General features: G+C 41.4%; 1 protein-coding gene across 3 annotated transcripts in view; it reads left to right on the top strand.

The window, feature by feature from the left end:
• The first annotated feature begins 6,687 nt into the window (after positions 1-6,687).
• PAIP1 (poly(A) binding protein interacting protein 1) overlaps positions 6,688-21,893 on the top strand; it is a 31,563-nt gene continuing 16,357 nt past the window's right edge. Inside the window, exons 1-4 of one of the 3 annotated variants that reach the window (XM_004058885.5) lie at positions 6,688-6,777; positions 8,132-8,301; positions 16,230-16,415; positions 21,318-21,430. In XM_004058885.5, coding sequence (XP_004058933.1) covers positions 8,203-8,301; positions 16,230-16,415; positions 21,318-21,430 — 398 coding nt within the window. In that variant the 5' untranslated portion in view covers positions 6,688-6,777; positions 8,132-8,202. Of the gene's footprint in view, positions 6,778-6,881; positions 7,550-8,131; positions 8,302-16,229; positions 16,416-21,317; positions 21,431-21,893 lie in introns of those variants that run through there. The other 2 variants (XM_004058884.5, XM_004058883.5) reach the window with 2 other exon arrangements.

Consider the following 21,893-nt stretch of genomic DNA (forward strand, 5'->3'; position numbering starts at 1 on the left):
GCCCTCATTCAAGACAAAGTCTCTCTGGTTTGAATGCCTCTGACATACCTAAGAAACTCTGAGATGGTTTGGCTGTGTCCCCACCCAAATCTCATCTTGAATTGTAGCTCCCAGAACTCCCACGTGTTGTGGGAGGGAGGTGGTGGGAGATAATTGAATCATGGGTTAGTTTCCTCCACACTATTCTCGTGGTAGTAAATAAGTCTCACGAGATCTGATGGTTTTATAAGGGGTTTCCCTTTTTCCTTGGTTCTCGTTCTCTTTTGTCTGCTGCCATGTAAGAATGCCTTTCTCCTTCCTCCATGACTGTGAGGCCTCCCCAGCCACGTGGAACTGTAAGTCTATTAAACCTCTTTTTCTTTATAAATTACCCAGTCTCGGGTATGCCTATCAGCAGCATGAGAATAGACTAATACAACCTCTGATCCAAATTTCTCCAAAGCTATCAACTCGGCTTTTTACTATGTAAACCTTCTTAAAGTTTCAAAATGAGGACTGAAGGAAATAAAAATATTTCACCCCAAAATGTATTTATTTGACATATTTTGCCATGGCTGTTCAGAGGGCCTGAAAATAGAAGTATCCCTGCAAAGCTGCCTTTTGTGGGGGAGAGCTGCATCTGTAGAGAAAATCTGTATTGATGCAGCCAGGTTCTTTCTGAGGCCTTCCATTGTCTATATCAAGAAAAGATTAACTGAGAGTCTGACGACTTTAAAGTTCTGAAAAACTATTCACCATCTAGCCTCTCTGAGGTCTGCTACCTATTAGGTTTCATCTATATAACAAGACCACCTTTGCTAGCCAGGCTTCCTCTTATCTCTGTCTCCCATAACCTGTTTTGCCATTGTAATCTGTTTTGTCACAGTCTAAGCCCCCATTCTTCCTGTAACCTCAATATGGTATATAAGCTTCTGAACCCCATTAGGGGTTGGAGTGATCACTCTATGGTTCTCCCCCACGTACATGTTAAGAAATTTGTATGTCTTTTCTCCAATTAGTCTGCCTTTTGTCAGCAAATTTTTCAGTGAAACTTCAGAGGCCAAAGCAGAAATTTTCCTTGGCGTCTACCCCTAAATCTGTTTCCTTTTGGTATTTTCCATCTTACAGGCTGAGGCACCAAAGCCAGAATCCTGGAACTCACCCTGATCTCTGGCCTCTCACTAATGCCTCACACACAATCTGTCAACTTCTTCCTAAACATCTCTTCGGTGTGGCCTTTCTCTCCAAACCCACTAGCACTACCTTACTAGACACCATCATTTATCACCAGAACGTCTGCAATAGCCACCGAACTTGTTTTCCTGCTTCATGTCTCATATGCCTCAAACCTACTAATCTCACACCCCTGCATATCCTCTGCACCTGCAACAGTGTTGGCATGAAGTTGACACAAAATCAGTACTTGTTGAATTAACAAGTGAATGAATGAATTCCTATTGTGGGGGCCAAAGAAGAACTTCCCCTTTGCTCTCTAAAGTTTTACTGAAAAATCAACTGACAAAAGGTATATTAAAAGAAATGACTGTGAGGCCGGGCGCGGTGGCTCACGACTGTAATCCCAGCACTTTGGGAGGCCGAGGCAGGTGGATCACAAGGTCAGGAGTTCGAGACCAGCCTGGCCAATATGGTGAAACCCCGTTTATACTAAAAATACAAAAATTAGCCGGGCGTGGTGACGTGTGCCTGTAATCCCAGCCACTTGGGAGGCTGAGGCAGGAGAATCGCTGAACCCAGGGAGGCGGAGGTTGCAGTGAACCGAAATCATGCCATTGCACTCTAGCCTGGGTGACAGAGTGAGACTCCGTCTCAAAAAAAAGAAGAAATGACTACGCTCTCAGAGGAGACTCACAAAGTAATTACCCAAATGGGGTACAGAAGCTGATATACTTACTATCTTGAAGTTACAGAAAGAGCGGAATCTCAGCACATAGTCAAAAACAGATTATGGTGTTAAATCGGTTATAGTAGCAAGACACGGTAGGGGAGAGAGAGAGAGAAGAGGAGAACTGGCTAGCAAAGGTGGTCTTATTATGTAGACGAAATCTCACAGGTAGCAGTCCTCAGAGAGAATGTTTATAAACCTTTAAAGGTATCAGAGTCTCAGTTAATCTTTCCTAGACGGGACAAGTGAGGGTCTCAGAGAAAGCCTCACATGCAATTGTAAGAAATAATACAAAGAGATCTTGTTTACTCTTCACCTTGTTTCCCCCAATAGTACATCTTGTATAACTATAAGTGATACAGTTCACCAACCTTAGTTTTATATGCACATGTGTGTATGTGTGTGTGTGTATGTGTGCACGCTTATTTCTATGCAATGTTATCACATGTATAGACTTATGTGACCATCATTATAGTAAAGAACAAAATAGTTCCATCACAAGGTTTTTCTCATGCTACCTACTTTTTTAATAACCCATCTACTTGCCTCTAAATTCCACTCCCTCCTTAACCCCTGGCAACCACAAATCTGCTCTCCATCTTCATAATTTTGTCATAAATTGAATCATACAATTGCTCTTGAGATTGAAATTTTGTGTTCAGCATAATTCCCTTGAGATCCATCAACATTCTTATACGAGTAGTTGTTCCTTTTTTTTGCTGAGTAGCATTCTGTGGTATGAATGTACCACAGTTTAACTATTCATCAAAGGATATTTGGGTTCTTTCTAATTTGGGGCTCTTATTAATGATGCCACTCTAAATATTTGGGTACAGGATTTTATGTGAATATAAATCTTAATTCTCTGTGAGAAATGTCCAGTAGTGCAATTGCTAGGTCGTACAGTACTTAATATGTATAGTTTTTTAAATAAACTATCAAACTGTTTTCTAGAGTGACTATAGCATTTTACATTCTCACCAGCAATGTATGAGCAACACAGTTCCTAGTTTCTCTACATCCTTCAATTTGCATTGTCACTATTGTTTATTTGAGCTATTCGAATAAGTAGGTAGTGAAATCTCAGTGGTTTTAAAAAAATTTTCCTACTGGCTAATTATGTTGAACATTTTTCATAGGCTTATGCTATCTGTATATTCCCTTCAGTGAAGTGTTCTTTCATTTATGTTTGGCCCTTTTCTAACTGAATTGTCCTTTTACAATTGAGTTAGGTGTTTTGTTTGTTTGGGTTTTTTTCAGACGGAGTCACGCTCAACCCAGGCTGGAGTGCAGTGGTGCAATCTCGGCTCACTGCAACCTCTGCCTCCCGGGTTCAAGCGATTCCCCTGCCTCAGCCTCCCAAGTAGCTGGGATTACAAGCACGCATCACCATGCCTGGCTAATTTTTGTATTTTTAGTAGAGACAGGGTTTCACATGTTGTCCAGGTTGGTCTCGAACTCCTGACCTCAGGTAATCTGTCCGCCTCAGCCTCCCATAGTGCTGGGATCGCACCTGGCTATAGTACTCTCAATACAGTTGAGTTCTGAGAGTACTTTATATATTCTAGATACAAGTCTTTTGTCAAATATGTGGTGCCTTCATCCATTTTTGTTGCTATAAAGGAATAGCTGAGGCTGGGTAATTTATAAAGAAAAGGGTTTCATTTGGCTCGCTATTCCGCAGGCCGTACTAGAAGCATGGCACCAACATCTGCTTCTGGTGAGGGCTTCAGGCTGCTTCTATGCATGGCAGAAAGTGAAGGGGAGACAGTGTGCAAAGATCACATGGCAAGAGAGGAAGCATGAGACAGGGGGAGGGTGCCAGGCTCTTTTCAACAACCAGCTCTTGGGGAAACTCCTTGGGAACTAGTAAAACCATAACTCATTCATTACTGTGAGAATGGCACCATGCCATTCATGAGGAATCTGCCACCATGACCCAAACGCCTTCCATTAGGCCCCACCTCCAACATTCAGGATCAAGCTTCAACACGAGGCTTAGAGGGTCAAATATACAAACTATACCATGTGGTTTGCAAATATTCCCTCTTGCATATTTATGAAAATTTTCTCCTGTTAGCTGGCCTTGAAGGCTGCACTGTCTACTCCCATAAGGTCTAATGATGATCCTGAGGTCAATAAGTTCTAAAAAACAGTCCTTTTTTTTTTTTTTTTTAACCATCACTAGACTAGTGACCTAAGGAAAGGCAGGACCATTGCAGGTGAGTCCTATTTCTGTTAAAAGCTTATTATGGACTAAGTACCGGGTTGGACCTAAAGGATTAAAAGGCATCCTCTGTCTTCAGAGGGCTAGTTTAGGGAAGGAGATATTTAAATAAACCAAATACTAACGATAACAATTTGGCATGCTAAGTACCAAGACAGTTTTCCCAGGGTATACTTATCACAAGGGAGAGAATCTAAGATGAGGCAGCTTGGGAAGTCTTACTGGAGAATGCCTTTCAAGTACAGTTTAAGGAAACATATTTTTTTCATAGTTCACAGCAGGTCCTTTTCCATATTACAACATATTTTCCAACTTGTCCAAATTTAGTTCTACTCTCCTTTCACCATAAATTAATAAAAAAGGCATACATGTGGATGAGGAGCACTTTGATGATTCTCTTTAGGGAGTTCCACATGGTGCTCACACGTTCATGTGTTTCTGTCTATGCATTTTGCAATACCTGCCAGTTAGCTCTAAAACAGTCCCAAGATGGATCTGAGCCCTTGCGGTATCTTGGCACCTTTTCTGTAAAATGAAGATATTGGAATGTCTATCTCACAGGATATGAGGATAAAATAAAATGATAAAATAAAAGCTCTTAAAAGGTGACTGACGCATAATAAATATTAGATATTTTTATTATCATGATGCAAAATCCATTCGTGTTATCTCCAAGTCCACCATCCACACATTATAAGAATAGGGCAAAAGTTATACAGTAACAAATACAGAGAAGGCAAAGGATATCTTACCTAATTTTCTTAACAAGAGGGTGTGAAGATGTCGTGACATCACCATGGATGCAGAATGGCCTTATCTTCACATAGGAAAGTCCCAGGTGTTAGAAAAGTGCTATTCATCATAAAAGTTTTAAGGGGAAATGAAAAGGTGGTGAGTGCAAACAAAAGCTTGGGACAGAGTTGGGGCATCTACTTCAGTGGAACATAACTCATTGTTAGTTTTTTAGCATAGTTTATGGGTCTTTCCTGTATGATAAAAAAGTCCAGGCAAGAAGTGACTGGTGACCACATACAATAATGAATTTGAAAATATTAAAATTGTAATTTTTAAATTGTAATCTTGTCTCTGCAATATATGCTGAGTGTTACCACACAGTTATTATTTTACAGATGAGGAAAGTGAGGCTCAGAGAAGCTAAACCCCTTACTCAAAATCACACAGCCAGCAATAGTCAAGACTGGAATCCCAACTAAGCTCTGGCAGACTGAATCCTAAACTTTCCGTACACCGAAGAGCCACACGTACTGCTGGCTTCCTTCCGTGACTTCATTATTTTGCCTAACATCAATAGCATGAACCATTTATTCATGATTGCCCTCGGTGAAGCCATTTTCTCATTCGTTTAGGGGAAGACATTGTTTTCTTTATTAATGAGAAGAGAAAACGGTTAACAAGAGTTTGTGTCCCTAATTGAAATGATTCTTAAGATGAAAAGATAGAAAAACATGAAACCCTGCTTAAAACAAAAGGCTAAAATCAGAATTTATGGAGATGGATCAATCCAACAGTAAAGAAATCAATTTTTCCTTCCTTGTCATTACTTATATTCATATATTCATCTATCCTTTATTTGGCATTAATACTGTCAGGCCTGACAAAAACAACAATGTACATATTAATAAAATCTAGAATTGTGCTGTGCAATGCAGTAGCCACTAGCCACATGTGGCTCTTGAGCCCTTGAAATGTGCCAATCCCGACTAAGATGTGCCATAAGTGTAAAATATACACTGGATTTCAACTAGTATCTAAAAAACAGAAAATATTTAATATTTTAAATCACATGTTAAAAAACCATTTTGAACATAATGGATTAAGTAAATTTAATTTCACCTGGTTTTTGTTTTGTTTTGTTTTTTGAGACAGAGTTTGGCTCTTGTTGCCCAGGCTGGAGTGCAAATGGTAGGATCTCAGCTCACTGCAACCTCTGCCCCCTGCGTTCAAGCGATTCTCCTGCCTCAGCCTCCCGAATAGCTAGGATTACAGGCATGTGCCACCACGCCCAGCTAATTTTGTATTTTTAGTAGAGACGGGGTTTCTCCATGTTGGTCAGGCTGGTCTCGAACTCCCGACCTCAGGTGATCCGCCCGCCTCGGCCTCCCAAAGTTCTGGGATTACAGGCGTGAGCCACCGCGCCTGGCCACACCTGTTTCTTTTCACTCATTTAATGTGGCTTCTCCAAAATGTAAAATTACATTAAGTGGCTTGCATTTGTGGCTCGCATTATATTTTCATTGGACAGCACTGATGCAAGATGAAAAAGAGGGCAGAGTTACATTGAAAGGTAGCACATTTTCTTGAAATTGCTGGAGGGGAAGGTTAAAGGGAAGAGAACGAAGCTTGTTAAACGTAGGTGTGACCTACTGTGGTAAACACCTAGTGTGAATTAAAAAGAGGGGAAACATATTTTGATTCCGTTTCTACTCCCTTCCCCCGATGCTAACGGAGCAGGTGACAGTCTCCCAGGGACCACTCCTCAGCAGTCCGCGGGTCTCGGCCGGAGCCGAGTCATTGAACACACCTGTGCGCCAGCGAACCCTGGCGCAGGGTCCACGCCCCCTCCCCCCGTGTTTTTATTTTCCGGGCGTCAACTGTCGGTCTCGCACGTCTCTCCTGAGAACTACGGAGTAGGTCGGGCCTGCCTGTGGTAAGCGTCCCCCTCACCCCTCATTCCCCCAGCCTGGCCCCGGGAACCGAGATGCCCCTGCCCGAGCCTGGCTGCGGGCCGGCAGGTGGCCGAGACGCCACTCGGCGGGCGGCCTGCTGGGCCCGGCGGCCGGCCTGCTGGGCCCGGCGGCCGGCCAGCCGCGAACTGGAGGAACCTCGCGGGCACGTCCCGGGCCTCCGGGCCGCAGGGGGCCGCTGTGACCCGCCTGCGCCCCTGCCGCGCCGAAGGCGGGGAGCCGGGTTTTGGGGGAGAACTGGAAAGCCGAGGGTAGCCGAGCGGGGCGGGCGCTCTGGAGCGGCGGGTGCTCGGGCTGCCGTCCGCTCCGCCAGAAGCAGCGAGCAGCCGAGCCGGGGCCCGCCGCCCTCCTCCTCCATGAGGCCCGAGTGAGGCGCGGCGGCTATAGCCGACCCGCGGCGCCTTCCCCCCGCGTCCTATCGCGAGCGCAGCGGCAGCGGCCCCTGGAGGAGGAGGCGGAGGAGGAGGAGCATGTCGGACGGTTTCGATCGGGCCCCAGGTGCTGGTCGGGGCCGGAGCCGGGGCCTGGGCCGCGGAGGGGGCGGGCCTGAGGGCGGCGGTTTCCCGAACGGAGCGGGGCCTGCTGAGCGGGCGCGGCACCAGCCGCCGCAACCCAAAGCCCCGGGCTTCCTGCAGCCACCGCCGCTGCGCCAGCCCAGGACGACCCCGCCGCCAGGGGCCCAGTGCGAGGTCCCCGCCAGCCCCCAGCGGCCTTCCCGGCCCGGGGCGCTCCCAGGTACGGAGCAGCTCTAAGGGCCCCAGTCCTCCTTGACGAACGCTTCCCCACGGCCCTCCACGCGTGCCGAGGCCCGACGCGCTGTCTGCGGTCCCCACCCCCGGTTCCCCGAAAGCATTCCCCGAGAGGGCCGCGTGACCGGGTAGGGACGGGCCCGGAACCGGGTTTGGAAGGTGTCTGCTGGAATCCTTTGTGCGCCTGGCTGGGGGAGGGGCCGGGTGCGCGGTCTCGGAGTTCGCGGTCCCGGGAGGAAGTAAAAATCGCCTCCCCTCAGCAGCCCTCTAAAGCGAGACCCTAGCGAGTAACCGCCTCTTTTCCACCGACCCCTTTAAAACGACAGAGAGGAAAAAAGCTCGCAAGCACTCATTTGAGAGGCAGGTATGCCCATAACGGAGTCACGGCAAGTCTATTGTTCCTTTTTGTAGGCTGTCTGTACATATTCTGGCGATAACCATAAATTTCATGATGGTTCCTATTTAACTCTTAAAAACAGACGCTTTTCAGATGGTTTTTCAGTATATAGCAAGTTGTTGTACAAAGGAAAGAATGCATCCGACGCCCCGTTTTTTTTTTCCTTTGCAGAGCAAACGAGGCCCCTGAGAGCTCCACCTAGTTCACAGGATAAAATCCCACAGCAGAACTCGGAGTCAGCAATGGCTAAGCCCCAGGTGGTTGTAGCTCCTGTATTAATGTCTAAGCTGTCTGTGAATGCCCCTGAATTTTACCCTTCAGGTTATTCTTCCAGTTACACAGTAAGTACACCCTTTTTCCTACAACTCTGGGTTAATTTACTGGAATAATGTGGTTGTTACTTTGTTAATCAGAGTATGTTTGTGCTTTCTGTACTACACGTAAAAAAAATTTTTTATTGTGAATGTTTTGAATTATTGAACTCAGAAGGAAACAAAGCTGATTCAGAAATACATTTTGTAGTTATATTCAAGGTATTAGAATGTAAGCTTGAGATACACATCTGTGTTGTTTCTAGTGATTATTCCATTATGTTAAAATAGACATAGTTTTGATCCTAATTATTGTATGCAGAAATGTCCTACGGGGTTGTGATAAAGTATTTACATAGGTATAAAGAACGTTTAAACTTTCAGTTTTTCTTTGTCACTTATATAACAACTTTAAAAAATAGTCACTTTTCTTAAATAGCCGTACAAAGCACAGTTGGAATATGTAGAAAGGAATTTGTTGTACTGGATAAACCCAGATGAGTAAATGCATAGGGATTAATTATAGAGAAGTGGGAGGGAATCATTGGAGAAATGATTGATGATACTTTAGCTTAAATCCTGTCTTTCCTATCTTCTTAGTTTTATTGAAGTATAGCAGAGAATAGTGTGCTTAAGTGTTAGCTCAGTCTCATAAAGTGAACACTCAACTAACCAGCATCCCAGTCAGGAAATAGAACATTATCAACATCCCGAAAACCCACTCTGTCTCCTTCCAGTTGTTCTTGATGTCCAAGTATAGCACTGTTTTGACTTCATAGGATAGTTCTGCCTGTGTTCAAAGTTTATATAAAGTCATATAGAATATATTCTTTCTCACTTTCAATATCAAGATTACTCCATATTGTAGCATATAATTGGAGGTGACTTATTTTTATGACATTCCATTGCATGAATATATCCCATTTGTCTGTTGATGAACGTTGGTAGCTTTCACTCTTGGGTTATTATGAATAGGGCACATTTTGTGTCTTGCTGGCTGTATGCCTTTATTTCTGTTTGGTATATACCAAGGTATGGAGTTGCTGGGACTTAGGGTAGCCAGCTTTAGCAGAGACTGCCAAGTAGTTTTCCAGAGATTGTTCCACTGTACATTCTGAGTAGTGTATGATTTCCAGTTACTCTGCTTCCTGGTCGGCACTTGGTATTTTCTGTTTAACCATTCTGGTGGGCATATAGTATCTAGTTGTGGTTTTAATTTGTATTTCCCTTATAACTGATAATGACACACCTTTTTTATTACCTCTTTTTGGCTCTCCTTCCATATTTGACAGTAAAAGTATGGAAAAAGCTGTGTTCCATGTTTTAGATACTCCATGATTCTTACGCTGTATAGGAAAAAGCTTTGGGATTGGAAAGAAAAAGATACAGGCATAGCAGGAAAAGCAGTTGATATGGAGTGAAAAAGGCCATCTATCGTGTAAGGTAGAAATGAGAGCATCTTGAGTTCTTGCCAGAAAATTGTATTTAGCTCACAGAGGAAAAGAACCATTAGAGCACTGTAAGAGGTTGAATAAAACTCTTAAGGATGCTTGTTCTAGCAGCTACAAGCAGGTTCCCATTTATTTTCTTCCCTGTTGACTTGGGCTGTTTTATGATGGAGGGATACAGGGGTGTGTTTGTGTATGTAATAATCGTGTATCAACTATTTTTACGTGGTTCAAGTGACTTCGGGGCTGTCGAGCAGTATATAAAGTCATGTTAGTACGTCTACTTTGAGCCACTGCATCTTTTAGGCATTCCTTGCCATCCTCTAATAGATCAGCACCTCCTGTGCTCAATTTACCAAAACAGATTGCAGCCTGGCACCTGGAAACCTGTGTGGCCTGCAGGTGTCTTCTCTAGCCCTGAATGGGTTTGTTTTTTCTTTAAGTTGTTTTATTTAATTAACCAATACCTAAATTAGATATTAGAAACTTGAATGTTCTGGTTTGTCATAAAATCTGGCCTTAGTGGACTGGCATTTTGATACAGCAAAAATTGGTTGGAGCTGAGTAGAGGCATTCTCTTTAGATGGAGTCTGTGAGCTCTAATTTGCTTTCTGGCTTATTTCATTCATTTGTAATATACCTGAATTCTACAGGCATTCAGGCTTACTACCCCTGTTGTGGTATATTCTCTAGCCTTACTGGTTTACCCTAATCTTTACCCATAGTTAAGGCTGAGAGAGTTTTTCTCAATCCAATTAGTCACAGAACAGCAGGATCCTTTCTTCCCCCGATTCTTAGGATAAGCTCTTGTTGCAAAGGAAACATTTCCTTTTAGTAGCCATAATCCAAAGTTAGCTACATTCACTCATTCAACAAATAGTCAAGTACTTATCATGAGTCAAGCACCGGTGATACAGCAACAAACAAAATGGACAGAAATTCCTGTCTTCATGGAGTCTCTATTCTAGTAGTCTCCTGGCTCAGTTTCCAGGCATTTATTGAATCTGCTTTTGTTCTACACATGAAAATCTATTTCCTGGTATCCTTTTTCTAACAGCCTTTATGGTAGTCTTCTGCTGTGCTTTCTTAACTCTTTCAAGGCACCAAGCCCTTTTATCTTCAGTTCTTCCTCTAATCCTGCTGCTAGAATTTCCTACTTTCCATGTCTTCTTACCAGTGAGTTGCTATATCCATTTATCCCTGGCCATTGTTTCTTCTCAGACAAACCATTATGCCTTGAATATTTGTCACAGTTCACTTACCAGAGCCAAAAATTTAACATAGGAATTCATAAAGCATTGATTAAGAGACAGAAGTCCCCTTCCTCCCCTGCAAAAAAACGAGCTTTTTTTCTAAGAGAATCCCTCTTCAAGTTACTTCCCAGTTTTTCTTCTGCCTTGCAGTAGTATCATTCTCCAATAGGTAAAATTATTCACTGTCTCTCACTGTTCAGACCTCTGCAGTCTCATCTCCCTAATTGTATTGATACTATTTTTGTGACTCATGTTCTTCCGATTTTTAAATTTATCTTCCTAAATCTCATTTTAAAACTTTGAGCACTGTAGGATCTATTCAGTTTATAAATCCCCATGTGCCAGGTCCTGTGCTAGGTGCAAAGGTACCTTTTTAGTCTATCAGAAGCTCCCTCCCATTTTTTTAAGAACTAAGTATTTGAGGTACTAGTTTTGTTCTTTTTTCTCTCTGAGTATAATCTCCTTCACTCCCGAGACTCTGCAATGATAATTCTCTTCCAGATTTCAACCTATGAATTTATTCTGTAGCGTTTGTTATTATGAGCACCTCTTCTCCCCTACCTCTTTGGCTTCTGTGGCAGTACTTTCTTTATCCTCCCAACTTGCAGATCATTCCTTTTCCCCTCAGATGACAGTTGGTGACGTTCTTTCTTCCATTTTATTACCTCCTTTGCTAATCCCACCTATTCCATAGAATCTATCACTTATTTATGTGCTAATAACCCTGACATCTAATTATTCCTTTGAACTCTAGTGAACTCTAGGCATACATTTTCATTTATTTGACCACTTCTTGAGGACCTCACATTCAAATGCAAGTATAAAATCTATACACAGTGTAAGAATTATTTATCTCATGCGAATCTCTTCTAACTAGCTGCTTACACTAAGAACTTGGTGGCATATTGACTCACATCTCCTGCACACCCTTGCCTTAATTCAATCCAGCTAGCTAAAGTAGTCGTGACTGTATTCACTCTCTGTAGTGTCTGATCAGTTTTCTTTTATTCCCACGGTTCTGTAATAGGTTCTCATCTCTTGGCAATGTATATAGAGTACCTACCATGAAAAAGTACATTTTCTATTTCTCCCAATCTCCCATAGAATTCTAAGAAAAATAAAACTTGAAAATATCCCTGTTTGGAAGCCATTTGACTCCACATTGAAGACTGAAGAAATTTGTGGCTTTAAAAAATCTGGTGCTAGAGAAGTAATGCAGGCTTTGATTCAAACACGTTGGAGTGCTTGTCTGTTCCAAATACTCTATGCCTCCTTTTTTTGCTTAAAATGGCAGGCTCTGGATCCTCTGTTCTGCTATATTCAGAGCAGTTCTACTTTCTTCTTTTACTGATCAGATTTTACATTTTCTTAAAAGAGAGCTGTGTTGACTTAAAAAAAAAAAAAAAAGATTGCAAATCAGCGCTTTAAGCAGCATTTTTGCCACAAAGAATGACATTTGATGGAAACAGGAAATTAGTACTTTCAGCTGGGACCCGTACCTTTGCCTTTCTGCTGTTCCTTGTCATTAATAGTGGTAGGATACTACAAGTCTGTAAAACTAGTAACTGTATATCAAAAACTTAAGACTAGTTTTTAGTTATAAAATTCACGCATGTATGTAGTTAACATTAAGTATATGAATGTGTACAATTATGCCTAACTGCTTTCACAATTTTATAATGTCAATATTTATAATGGGAACATTTTCTCACTCTAGAGGTAAGTACTGTCATCTCTTGTTTTCTTAAATGGCTATAATATTCCATTATACAGATATATGATAATGTATTTAACCAATTCCTTGTTAATGGATTGTTACGTGGATTTTTTGGTAATGAACATCTTTGTACATAAAATTGGGTTTTAAGCTTTTGTCCTTTATTTTGAGTTTCACATAGAGGTTAAAAACATAGGCTTTGTTCTGCGCTCAGTTCTTCTAATCAGTTTTGTGACCATGCACAGTCACTTAAGTTGGTGCATGGTCCTTCCTTGTTCAAACCCTCTTTCCCCCATCCTGTTTTTCCTACTTCCTTAAGAGCCAGTTTCCTTGATTTGGCCCCCAAAGCCCTCTAAGATCTCCTTATCTGCCTCATTGACCTCATTAGTTACCACCCATCCTCAGTTTCTGTATTCTAGTTATTGTCTTTTTCAAAGTTATTAGGCCTCCTTGGGGCCTGTGTGCTTCTTGTGCCCATAGAAAGAGAATATCTTTCCTCAGATATTTGTATGGCTGGATCTTTTTTTCTTTCTTAGTTTATATATTAACTCTAAGAATCTTTACTTGGCTTTTTGCTTTTTTTTTTTTTTTTTTTGTAGTATATTTCAACTTCTGAATGTGTCTTCCATCATGGGGTATGAGCTCCATGAGAGGAGAGCCTTGCTGCTTTATTCATGGCAGATATTCATGTCATGGCAGTATCCCATCCCCTAAGACAGTCTTTGGCACTTAGTAGGTACTCAGCAGCCACACCATTTTGAATGAATAACCAAAGTGACTTAACTACTCTGTGCCTGTTTCTTCTATGCAGGGAGGATAGTAATGCTTACCTCAAAATGTTCTAGGTTAAACAAGATGCAGGCAAAGCCCTTATGGTGTCTATCACATATCATATATGCAGCTGGTGGCTATTAGCTTATTAACTGGAGTACCATCCTAGGTGCCAAGAAATACAGCTTTTTATCATTCATTTTGGATGCTTTTTATACTTTAGTCCCTTTATGTATGAATACATGGCTGTTGCATTTGGAATATGACTCAGTATTCTCCTAGAAATTTAAAATGTAATTCATTTGTTGAACATTCTGTGCTTTACTATGTGCTCTTCACCAATCTAGGTGAATTTGATTAATTCACTTAATCCTCAGAGTCACAGTGATAATATTTATGATTAGTAAATAAATTCATCAACATTAATACCTCCTATTATAGTAGAATGTTTAACTTGAATTCAAATGCGTGACAAAAATCTAATGTATTAGAGTTTATCCTTCTATTCAATGAACACTATATGTGAATGAAAAAGGCACATGAATCTGCTATTTCTGCAGCTGGTTTTACTTCCTGACTGCCTCTCATAGTACATGCAACTTTTGCTAAGTATCACTTCAGTCTCTGAAGATACATAGGCCGGGCATGGTGGCTCTCGCCTATAATCCCAGCGCTTTGGGAGGCTGAGTTGGGTGGATCATTTGAGGTCAGGAGTTCGAGACCATCCTGATCAACATGGTGAAACCCCGTTTCCTCTAAAAATACAAAAAAAAATTAGCTGGGCCTGGTGGCACATGCCTGTAGTCCCAGCTACTTACTCCGGGAGGCTGAGGCAGGAGAATTGCTTGAACCTGGGAGGCAGAGGTTGCAGTGAGCCAAGATCTTGCCACTGTACTCCAGCCTGGGTGACAGAGCGAGACTCCATCTCAAAAAAAATAAATAAAATAAAAAATAAAGATAAAATAAAAAGTGTACAACATGACCTCCAAATGGTGGTCATTTGAAGTGGTAGCACTATAGTGGTCCATTTTCATGCTGCTGACAAAGACATACCCGAGACTGGGAAGAAAAAGAGATTTAATTGGACTTACAGTTCCACAAGGCTGGGGAAGCCTCAGAATCATGGCAGGAGGTGAAAGGCACATCTTACGTGGCCGCAGCAAGAGAAAATGAGGAAGAAGCAAAAGCGGAAACCCCTGATAAACCCATCAGATCTCGTGAGGCTTATTCACTATGACAAGAGTAGCACCGGAAAGACTGGCCCCATTGATTCAATTACCTCCCCCCTGGGTCCCTCCCACAACACATGGGAATTCTGGGAGATACAATTCAAGTTGAGATTTAGGTGGGGACACAGCCAAACCATATCAAGCACCAACAGTAAAGGAACAAGTGGACAACTGGCAATGTTGGTCTTTCTCCTAAGACTGTGTCCTGGGCCAGGCGCAGTGGCCTGTAATCCCAGCACTTTGGGAGGCCAAGGTGGGGGAATCACCTGAAGTCAGAGTTTGAGACCAGCCTGGCCAACATGGTGAAACCCTGTCTCTACTAAAAATACAAAAATTAGCCAGGCATGGTGGTTCATGCCCATAATCCCAGCTACTTGAGAGGCTGAGATACAGGAATAGCTTGAACCCGGGAGGCGGAGGTTGCAGTGAGCCAAGATTGCACCACTGCACTCCAGCCTGGGCGACAGAACAAGACTGTCTCAAAGAAAAGAAAAAAAAAAAAAAAAGACTGTCTTTCTCCAACATGGAGCATTTCTAAGGGTGTTTTGACCATGTATGACTTTTTTTTTCTTCTATGCACTCACTGACTTTAGAACTTAACCCCTTCACAAAATGCTTCTGTTTTGTAGTCATAACTTTTTTATGTGGCTTTTCATTTGACTCTGTTTGGAGAAGGTTAAATTTCATACAAGCAGTGTAGTTATTATTAGATTTTAACTGTTTGGTAAACTTTAAAGCGCTTCGGGTGGTATTCCAGGCATTGAGATGTGAAAGTTGTTACTGAAGTCTATTATCTTTTGTAAAACTCGCCCACTCAGCCTTCTGCCATTAATGAAAAGGTTGGAAACTGCCAAAGGTGACAGTGGTGGAAACAACATTAGCTGGAAACTACTGCTGCTATCAAGGTTTTGTTAGCAACCTGGATGTAGCAGCCAAAAGGTCTCCTTGCATTTATACCATGATGAAATTTTAGTTACTCGAGCAGCTTTATGCATTTCTTTGCCCTTGGGGATTAACAGATGATAAACCTTATTAGGTTTTTGTTTTTGTTTTTTTTTCCCCAATAAAAAAGTTGTCAACATTTGCAGAAATACAGAGAATGGTATAATGAATCCTCATGGCCTCAACAGTAAGCTACATGTGGCCGTTCTTGTTTTTATATCCCTAGTCCATACTTCCCCTCCCACTTTGAAGCAAATCCTAGATCTTATTTCATTCGTAAGTGGATCAGATTCTTAATTTTTATGTTGGCATTGTAGTGAAATATTGGTTTAAACTTCATTCCTCAGCCATCTTAGAAGTTGACCCAGAATGAGAAGACAATTCCCTATTTAGCTAAACAGAACCTTTCTGCTGTTAATTATAACACTTCAGCTTTTAGGCAAGGAAGAAAAATAGCTCAATTGACAATTTTATTGATGAACATAAATTTTTATCATGTGAGGGATCTTTAAAAAAGCATTTGTGCTAGAGACATACCACCTTGTGTGTTTTAGCCAGTTGCATAGATTAAAATTTTTTTTTCATTTTTGATCCGTAGGAATCCTATGAGGATGGTTGTGAGGATTATCCTACTCTATCAGAATATGTTCAGGATTTTTTGAATCATCTTACAGAGCAGCCTGGCAGTTTTGAAACTGAAATTGAACAGTTTGCAGAGACCCTGAATGGTTGCGTTACAACAGATGATGCTTTGCAAGAACTTGTGGAACTCATCTATCAACAGGTATGTTGGCTTATAGCATGCAATGACCAGATAGCTTCCTTGAAGCCCAAGGATAGTGGCTACTCCTTGAGGGAGACCAGATTCATGATCACCTGCCTCCACACTTACTCTTTATAGTTTCTGGGAGTTCTAAGTCTGTCTTCTATAAAACTCCTATAGTTAGGGATCCAAGGGTAGAGCCAGACAGGATTGCAGGTTCACATGTGTAGTCAAGGTTCAATATAGGCAATATTCACCTGTTTAGCCAAAGCTCTATACAAGCAGTATAGTATAGAAGGTGATATGGGCACTGAAAACGAAGGCTACATAAGTGTCACCCCCACCAAAACCCTGCCCCTTGTTTTGCAGGCTCTGAAATTAGCAGTACCAGAAAAGACTGCAATTCTTTTCACCTATGTGTTGAACTGAATAGTAGTATTAGAGTAGGGGAGGAGAAAAATTGAGAGAATTTGCTTGCCTCATAAGTAGGTCTTTAAAAAAAGAAAGCCAAACCATAAAATGTCTTGTCTTAACATTTCTACTTGCCTTTGCTTTCTTTTAAAATTTAAGGATTTCATCTTAATTCCTTGAAAGTCTAATTTAGTCAGTTGAAATTGTTTCATTATACAACATTTAGTTTTTATCCCAGCATATTGGTCATTAACATATTAACGCTTTTTTTTTTTTTTTGATATGGAGTCTTGCCCTGTCTCCCAGGCTGGAGTGCAGTGGCGCAGTCTCAGCTCCCTGCAACCTCCGTCTCCCGGGTTCAAGCGATTCTCCTGCGTCAGTCTTCCAGGTAGCTGAGATTACAGGTGTGCACCACCATGCCCAGCTAATTTTTGTATTTTTGATAGAGACAGGGTTCCACCGTGTTGACCAGGCTGGTCTCGAACTCCTGACCGCATGTGATCTGCTTGCCTTGGTCTCCCAAAATGCTGGGATTTTACAGACATGAGCCGCTGCACCTGGCGTCATTAATGCTATTTTAAAAGTGAAAAATACAGTAGACAACACTGGCTTAACACAAAATTTCTTAGTCAGTGTGAGACTGGTCAAAAAAAATGGGCCATGATCAGAAATGTAAACTTTAGGTTCTTTAAATCACTGTTACAAGAGCAACTCAAATTTGGAATATATGGAAGGGAGATTATAATGCAAATTAATGATTATTTTCTATCCTAATGTTTCATTTGGCTGCTTTTCCAAGTTACTCTGGATGGTTACGGGACCCCAAGATTACCTAGCCAGCTGTCAGTTTTGAGGAAGTACCTGAGATGTTAGGAAGACAGAACTGCACTGTTTGTCCTCATTTCTGCTTTCTGCTGATAAATGGATTGAAAAGGAATATGAGATAAGAAAATGAAACAAATGTATTAATTTCTTGTTGCCTTTCTGGCTTCCTCCACTATTTAGTTTCAGTTATTCAGTAGGCTGCGTAATTATACTTATTCAGGGCTGGACAAAGGGTCGGTAACCTGATAAGCTTCAACTATTTCTCTGACTGTCAAATATGTAGTCAGTATGTTTAATGTTTTAATATTCTATGATCAATGATGCATAGGTTTATCAATAGCTGCTAAGTTTCATTGAGGTAATTTATGGAAATTTACTCATAGCAACTAACAAACAAGGAAGTATTATAAAAGATGACAGATTAGGCCGGGCGCAGTGGCTCGTGTCTGTAATCCCGGCACTTTGGGAGGCCGAGGCGGGTGGATCACCTGAGGTCAGGAGTTCAAGACCAGCCTGACCAACATGGAGAAACCCCGTCTCTACTAAAAAAAAAATACAAAATTAGCTGGGCTTGGTGGTGCATGCCTGTAATCCCAGCTACTCGGGAGGCTGAGGCAGGAGAATCGCTTGAACCCGGGAGGCGGAGGTTGCAGTGAGCCGAGATTGCACCATTGCAGTCCAGCTTGGGCAACGAGCGAAACTCTGAATCAAAAAAAAAAAAAAATGACAGATTAAATACACATTCAACTCTGATATCTCCCAAACACCACTAAAATGATACTGTGGGGATTTTTAAAAGGCAGAAGCTCATAGGGACAGAGAAGAGGAAAAGAAAAGCACTAGTTTTGAAGACTAGAAAGCAGCTGGGTGAGTGGTACCTGATTTGGCAGATCTAACGTTGAATTCCAAGCCAGTGGTGGTAAAGCTGAGAATCACCATGACTTACAGTGCAAAACCTAAAAGGTTCTAAAATAAGGATGGAATGAGGCTAAAAGGATTGCTTGAGAATCTAAAAAGTTAGACCATCCAGATCTTTTTACACTGACCGGCCGGTTTGAAATTTTGTTGTAACCCTTCTTATGAAATTAACAAAGGACGTACTCTGTCAAAAAGAGGAGTTATGCCACGGATGAAGACATGGGAACCAGGAAAAGGAACTCTACAGGAGAGACTAAGTGAACTGTCCAGATGATGGTTCAAAGGAGATCTCAAAACAATAGCAGCATGCATAGTAGGTCTGAAGCAGCCAGGCTTCACTGGACTAGGTCAGAAGGCTCCAGGAAAGACTTCCGTAATAAGATGAGCACACATGCTGTAAGATATAAGAAGAAATTTACAGAGTAGTGAGTTTAGGGATAAATCAATGAGAAGAATATAAAAGTGTGTAAAAACTGAATCTAGGGAAAACAAAGTTGTGCAAAAGGTAAAAGCAGTGTAATACATGGTTCAGCTATAAATGAAAACGCAGCAAATGAATAAAATCATAACCATACTGTGATAGCAGGAAATAGTAGAGTGGGGTGAAATTAAGCAGGGTGAAAGCTAAAAGCTCATCTTCCATGATGGGAAACTGTAAGTTGAGTATCCCTTATCTGAAATGCTTGAGATTTCAAGCATTTCAGATGGATTTTTTCAGATTTAGCATATCCAGTATATAATGAGACACCTCAGGGAGGGTACCTAAGTATATTACAGCTGAAGGGGGTTGACAGGGTCTTTTTTCCTTTGGGGATGCTGAATAAATTATGTGTTGTACACCTGTGTTTTGACTGACCTGTCACATGAGGTCAGGTGTGGAATTTTCCACTTTTGGCATTATGTGGGCACTCATATTTTCTGATTTTGGAGGATTTTAGATTTTTGGATAGGGATGCTCAAGTTGCAGTAAGAAATAACATCTAAACTGAAAAATTACGTAGTGCGGAGATATGGGGGGTAAAACATTTTTAGCTGAAGAAGTCAAAAGTGGTTGTCTTTGGGAGTAAAACCGGGATGTAAGTAGGAAACTGTTGAATGACAAGCCTTATAGAACTTGTCTTTAAATCATGTTATAACACTAAAAAGAAGCTGAAGGAAAACATGCAGTGCCAATAATGGGAAAAATGTAAGTGTGAACCAAGTCTTGGGTACCAGCTAAACATACATGATGTCAGGAGAAATCACTCTTTCTCCCTTAATGTGACATATACTGGCCCCATGTGAGCAAGGAAATAATTAGAAATAAAAGTTAGTAAGTAGACCCAACATAGGGTCAGAGGGGCAGCAGGACATTTGTTAGATCTAGATTCTATGTTCAATTACATTTGTGGCCAAGTCCCTTAGCTGCTTTTTTTTTTTTAAGATGGGGGCTTTGTTTTGTCACCCAGACTAGAGTGCAGTGGCGTGACCACAGCTCACTGCAGCCTTGAACTCCTGCACTCAAGTGATCCTTCCACCTCAGCCTCCAGAGTAGCTGGGACTACAGTGCATGCTACTGTGCCCAGCTAATTTTAAAAATTTTTTATAGAGATGGTGGTCACACTGTGTTGACTAGGCTGGTCTTGAACTCATGGCCTCAAGCGATCCTCTGGCCTTGGCCTTCCAGAGTACTAGGATTACAGGCATGAGCCACTGTGCCCGACTTCTTAACCTTTTAATGTGTGTTTTCTTACCTAATATTAGATGGTAAACTATGTTCTCTACTATTCTTTAGAAATTGCAATTAAAGTTAAACTTGCTGAACACTGCTTCAGTTATATCAACAATCTTTGATGTGTAGTGTTTTCTTACTGTCTTTTTTTTTTCTGTTTTTAAGTAGCTTAGCTGTTTTCATTTCCCCTTTACCCAATCATTCTTGGAGTGTTTAAGTGTTAGTTGCTTGTGCCAGTTACCATTAATCACCTCTTTAAAGTCTAACTGAAGCTCAGGGAGGTTTACTGATGTCCAAAGTCATGAAGCAAAATGCCAGGGAATCTTGTCCTGGACTGCCAAACACTAAAAAGTCTGTGCTTTCCTGCCCCAAGAAGCCCCACTGGTCAACAGTTTGGCAATATTCTCATTCATAATTGTCACTGTGCAGTTGAGGACATGTACAGATTTTCTGCAAAAAATGGGTTAGCATCAGGAGACATTATCTCTTCGCTTTCTGGTAGCCTCAGGTAACTGATGGGTTTTTCCTTTTTTTTTTTTTTTTTTGGACTTTTTTTGTACTTATTGTGGTTCTTTTTTTTTTGTTGAGACGGAGTCTTGCTTTAGCCCAGGCTGGAGTGCAATGGCGCAATCTCAGCTCACTGCAAGCTCCGCCTCCTGGGTTCACGCCATTCTCCTGCCTCAGCCTCCCAAGTAGCTGGGACTACAGGCACCCGCTACCATGCCTGGCTAATTTTTTTTGTATTTTTAGTAGAGACGGGGTTTCACCATGTTAGCCAGGATGGTCTCGATCTCCTGACCTCGAGATCCGCCCGCCTCGGCCTCCCAAAGTGCTAGGATTACAGGTGTGAGCCACCGCGCCCGGCTTCTTATTGTGGTTCTTGCTGTAAGGTTGGGAGGGAAAGTGAATTTAATTTCCTTAAGCCTAACAATGACAAAAGACTTGTATATATGGTCAGTTTGGGGAGTCAATTTTTTCTTCTTTAGAATGTTGCTGTTAAGTATTTGCATTAATAATGATGTACCTATGTCATATAACACTTTTCTTCTTTTTGAAAGGCCACGTCTATCCCAAATTTCTCTTATATGGGAGCTCGCCTGTGTAATTACCTGTCCCATCATCTGACAATTAGCCCACAGAGTGGCAACTTCCGCCAATTGCTACTTCAAAGGTCAGTGTAAATGTGAAATTAAAGGAAAACTACTTCTAAATATACTAGAATTTGACCATTCCTCAGACCATATATTATAAAAAGCTGCAGGAAAGAATAGGGCAGCCTATTCTTATGTGCATTATATTTGAAGTTTATAGTTCAATATACCAGTCTTTTTTCTGTAATGGTCTATGAATTTGGTTTTGTGTTTAGAAAGATCTTTCCTTTTCCAAGATCTTAAAAATAAACACTTATGTAATTCTTATTACTTTGGTAGCTTTGGTTTGAATAAGGATCTAATTTTATTTAGATTAGAATAAAAGTGAATAATCCATTTTTCCTTATTGATTTGAATTGCCACTTTTATCACACTTGCATTATTTGGGTTTTGATTCTGGATTTTCATTCCATTTATCACTTATTCTGTTCCTTTTTATTACCATACAATTCATACAATAGCTATTAAAAAGCTTTTTTTTTT

This window comes from Gorilla gorilla, chromosome 19 (assembly GCF_029281585.2).
Source record: "Gorilla gorilla gorilla isolate KB3781 chromosome 19, NHGRI_mGorGor1-v2.1_pri, whole genome shotgun sequence".
Classification (NCBI taxonomy): domain Eukaryota; kingdom Metazoa; phylum Chordata; class Mammalia; order Primates; family Hominidae; genus Gorilla; species Gorilla gorilla.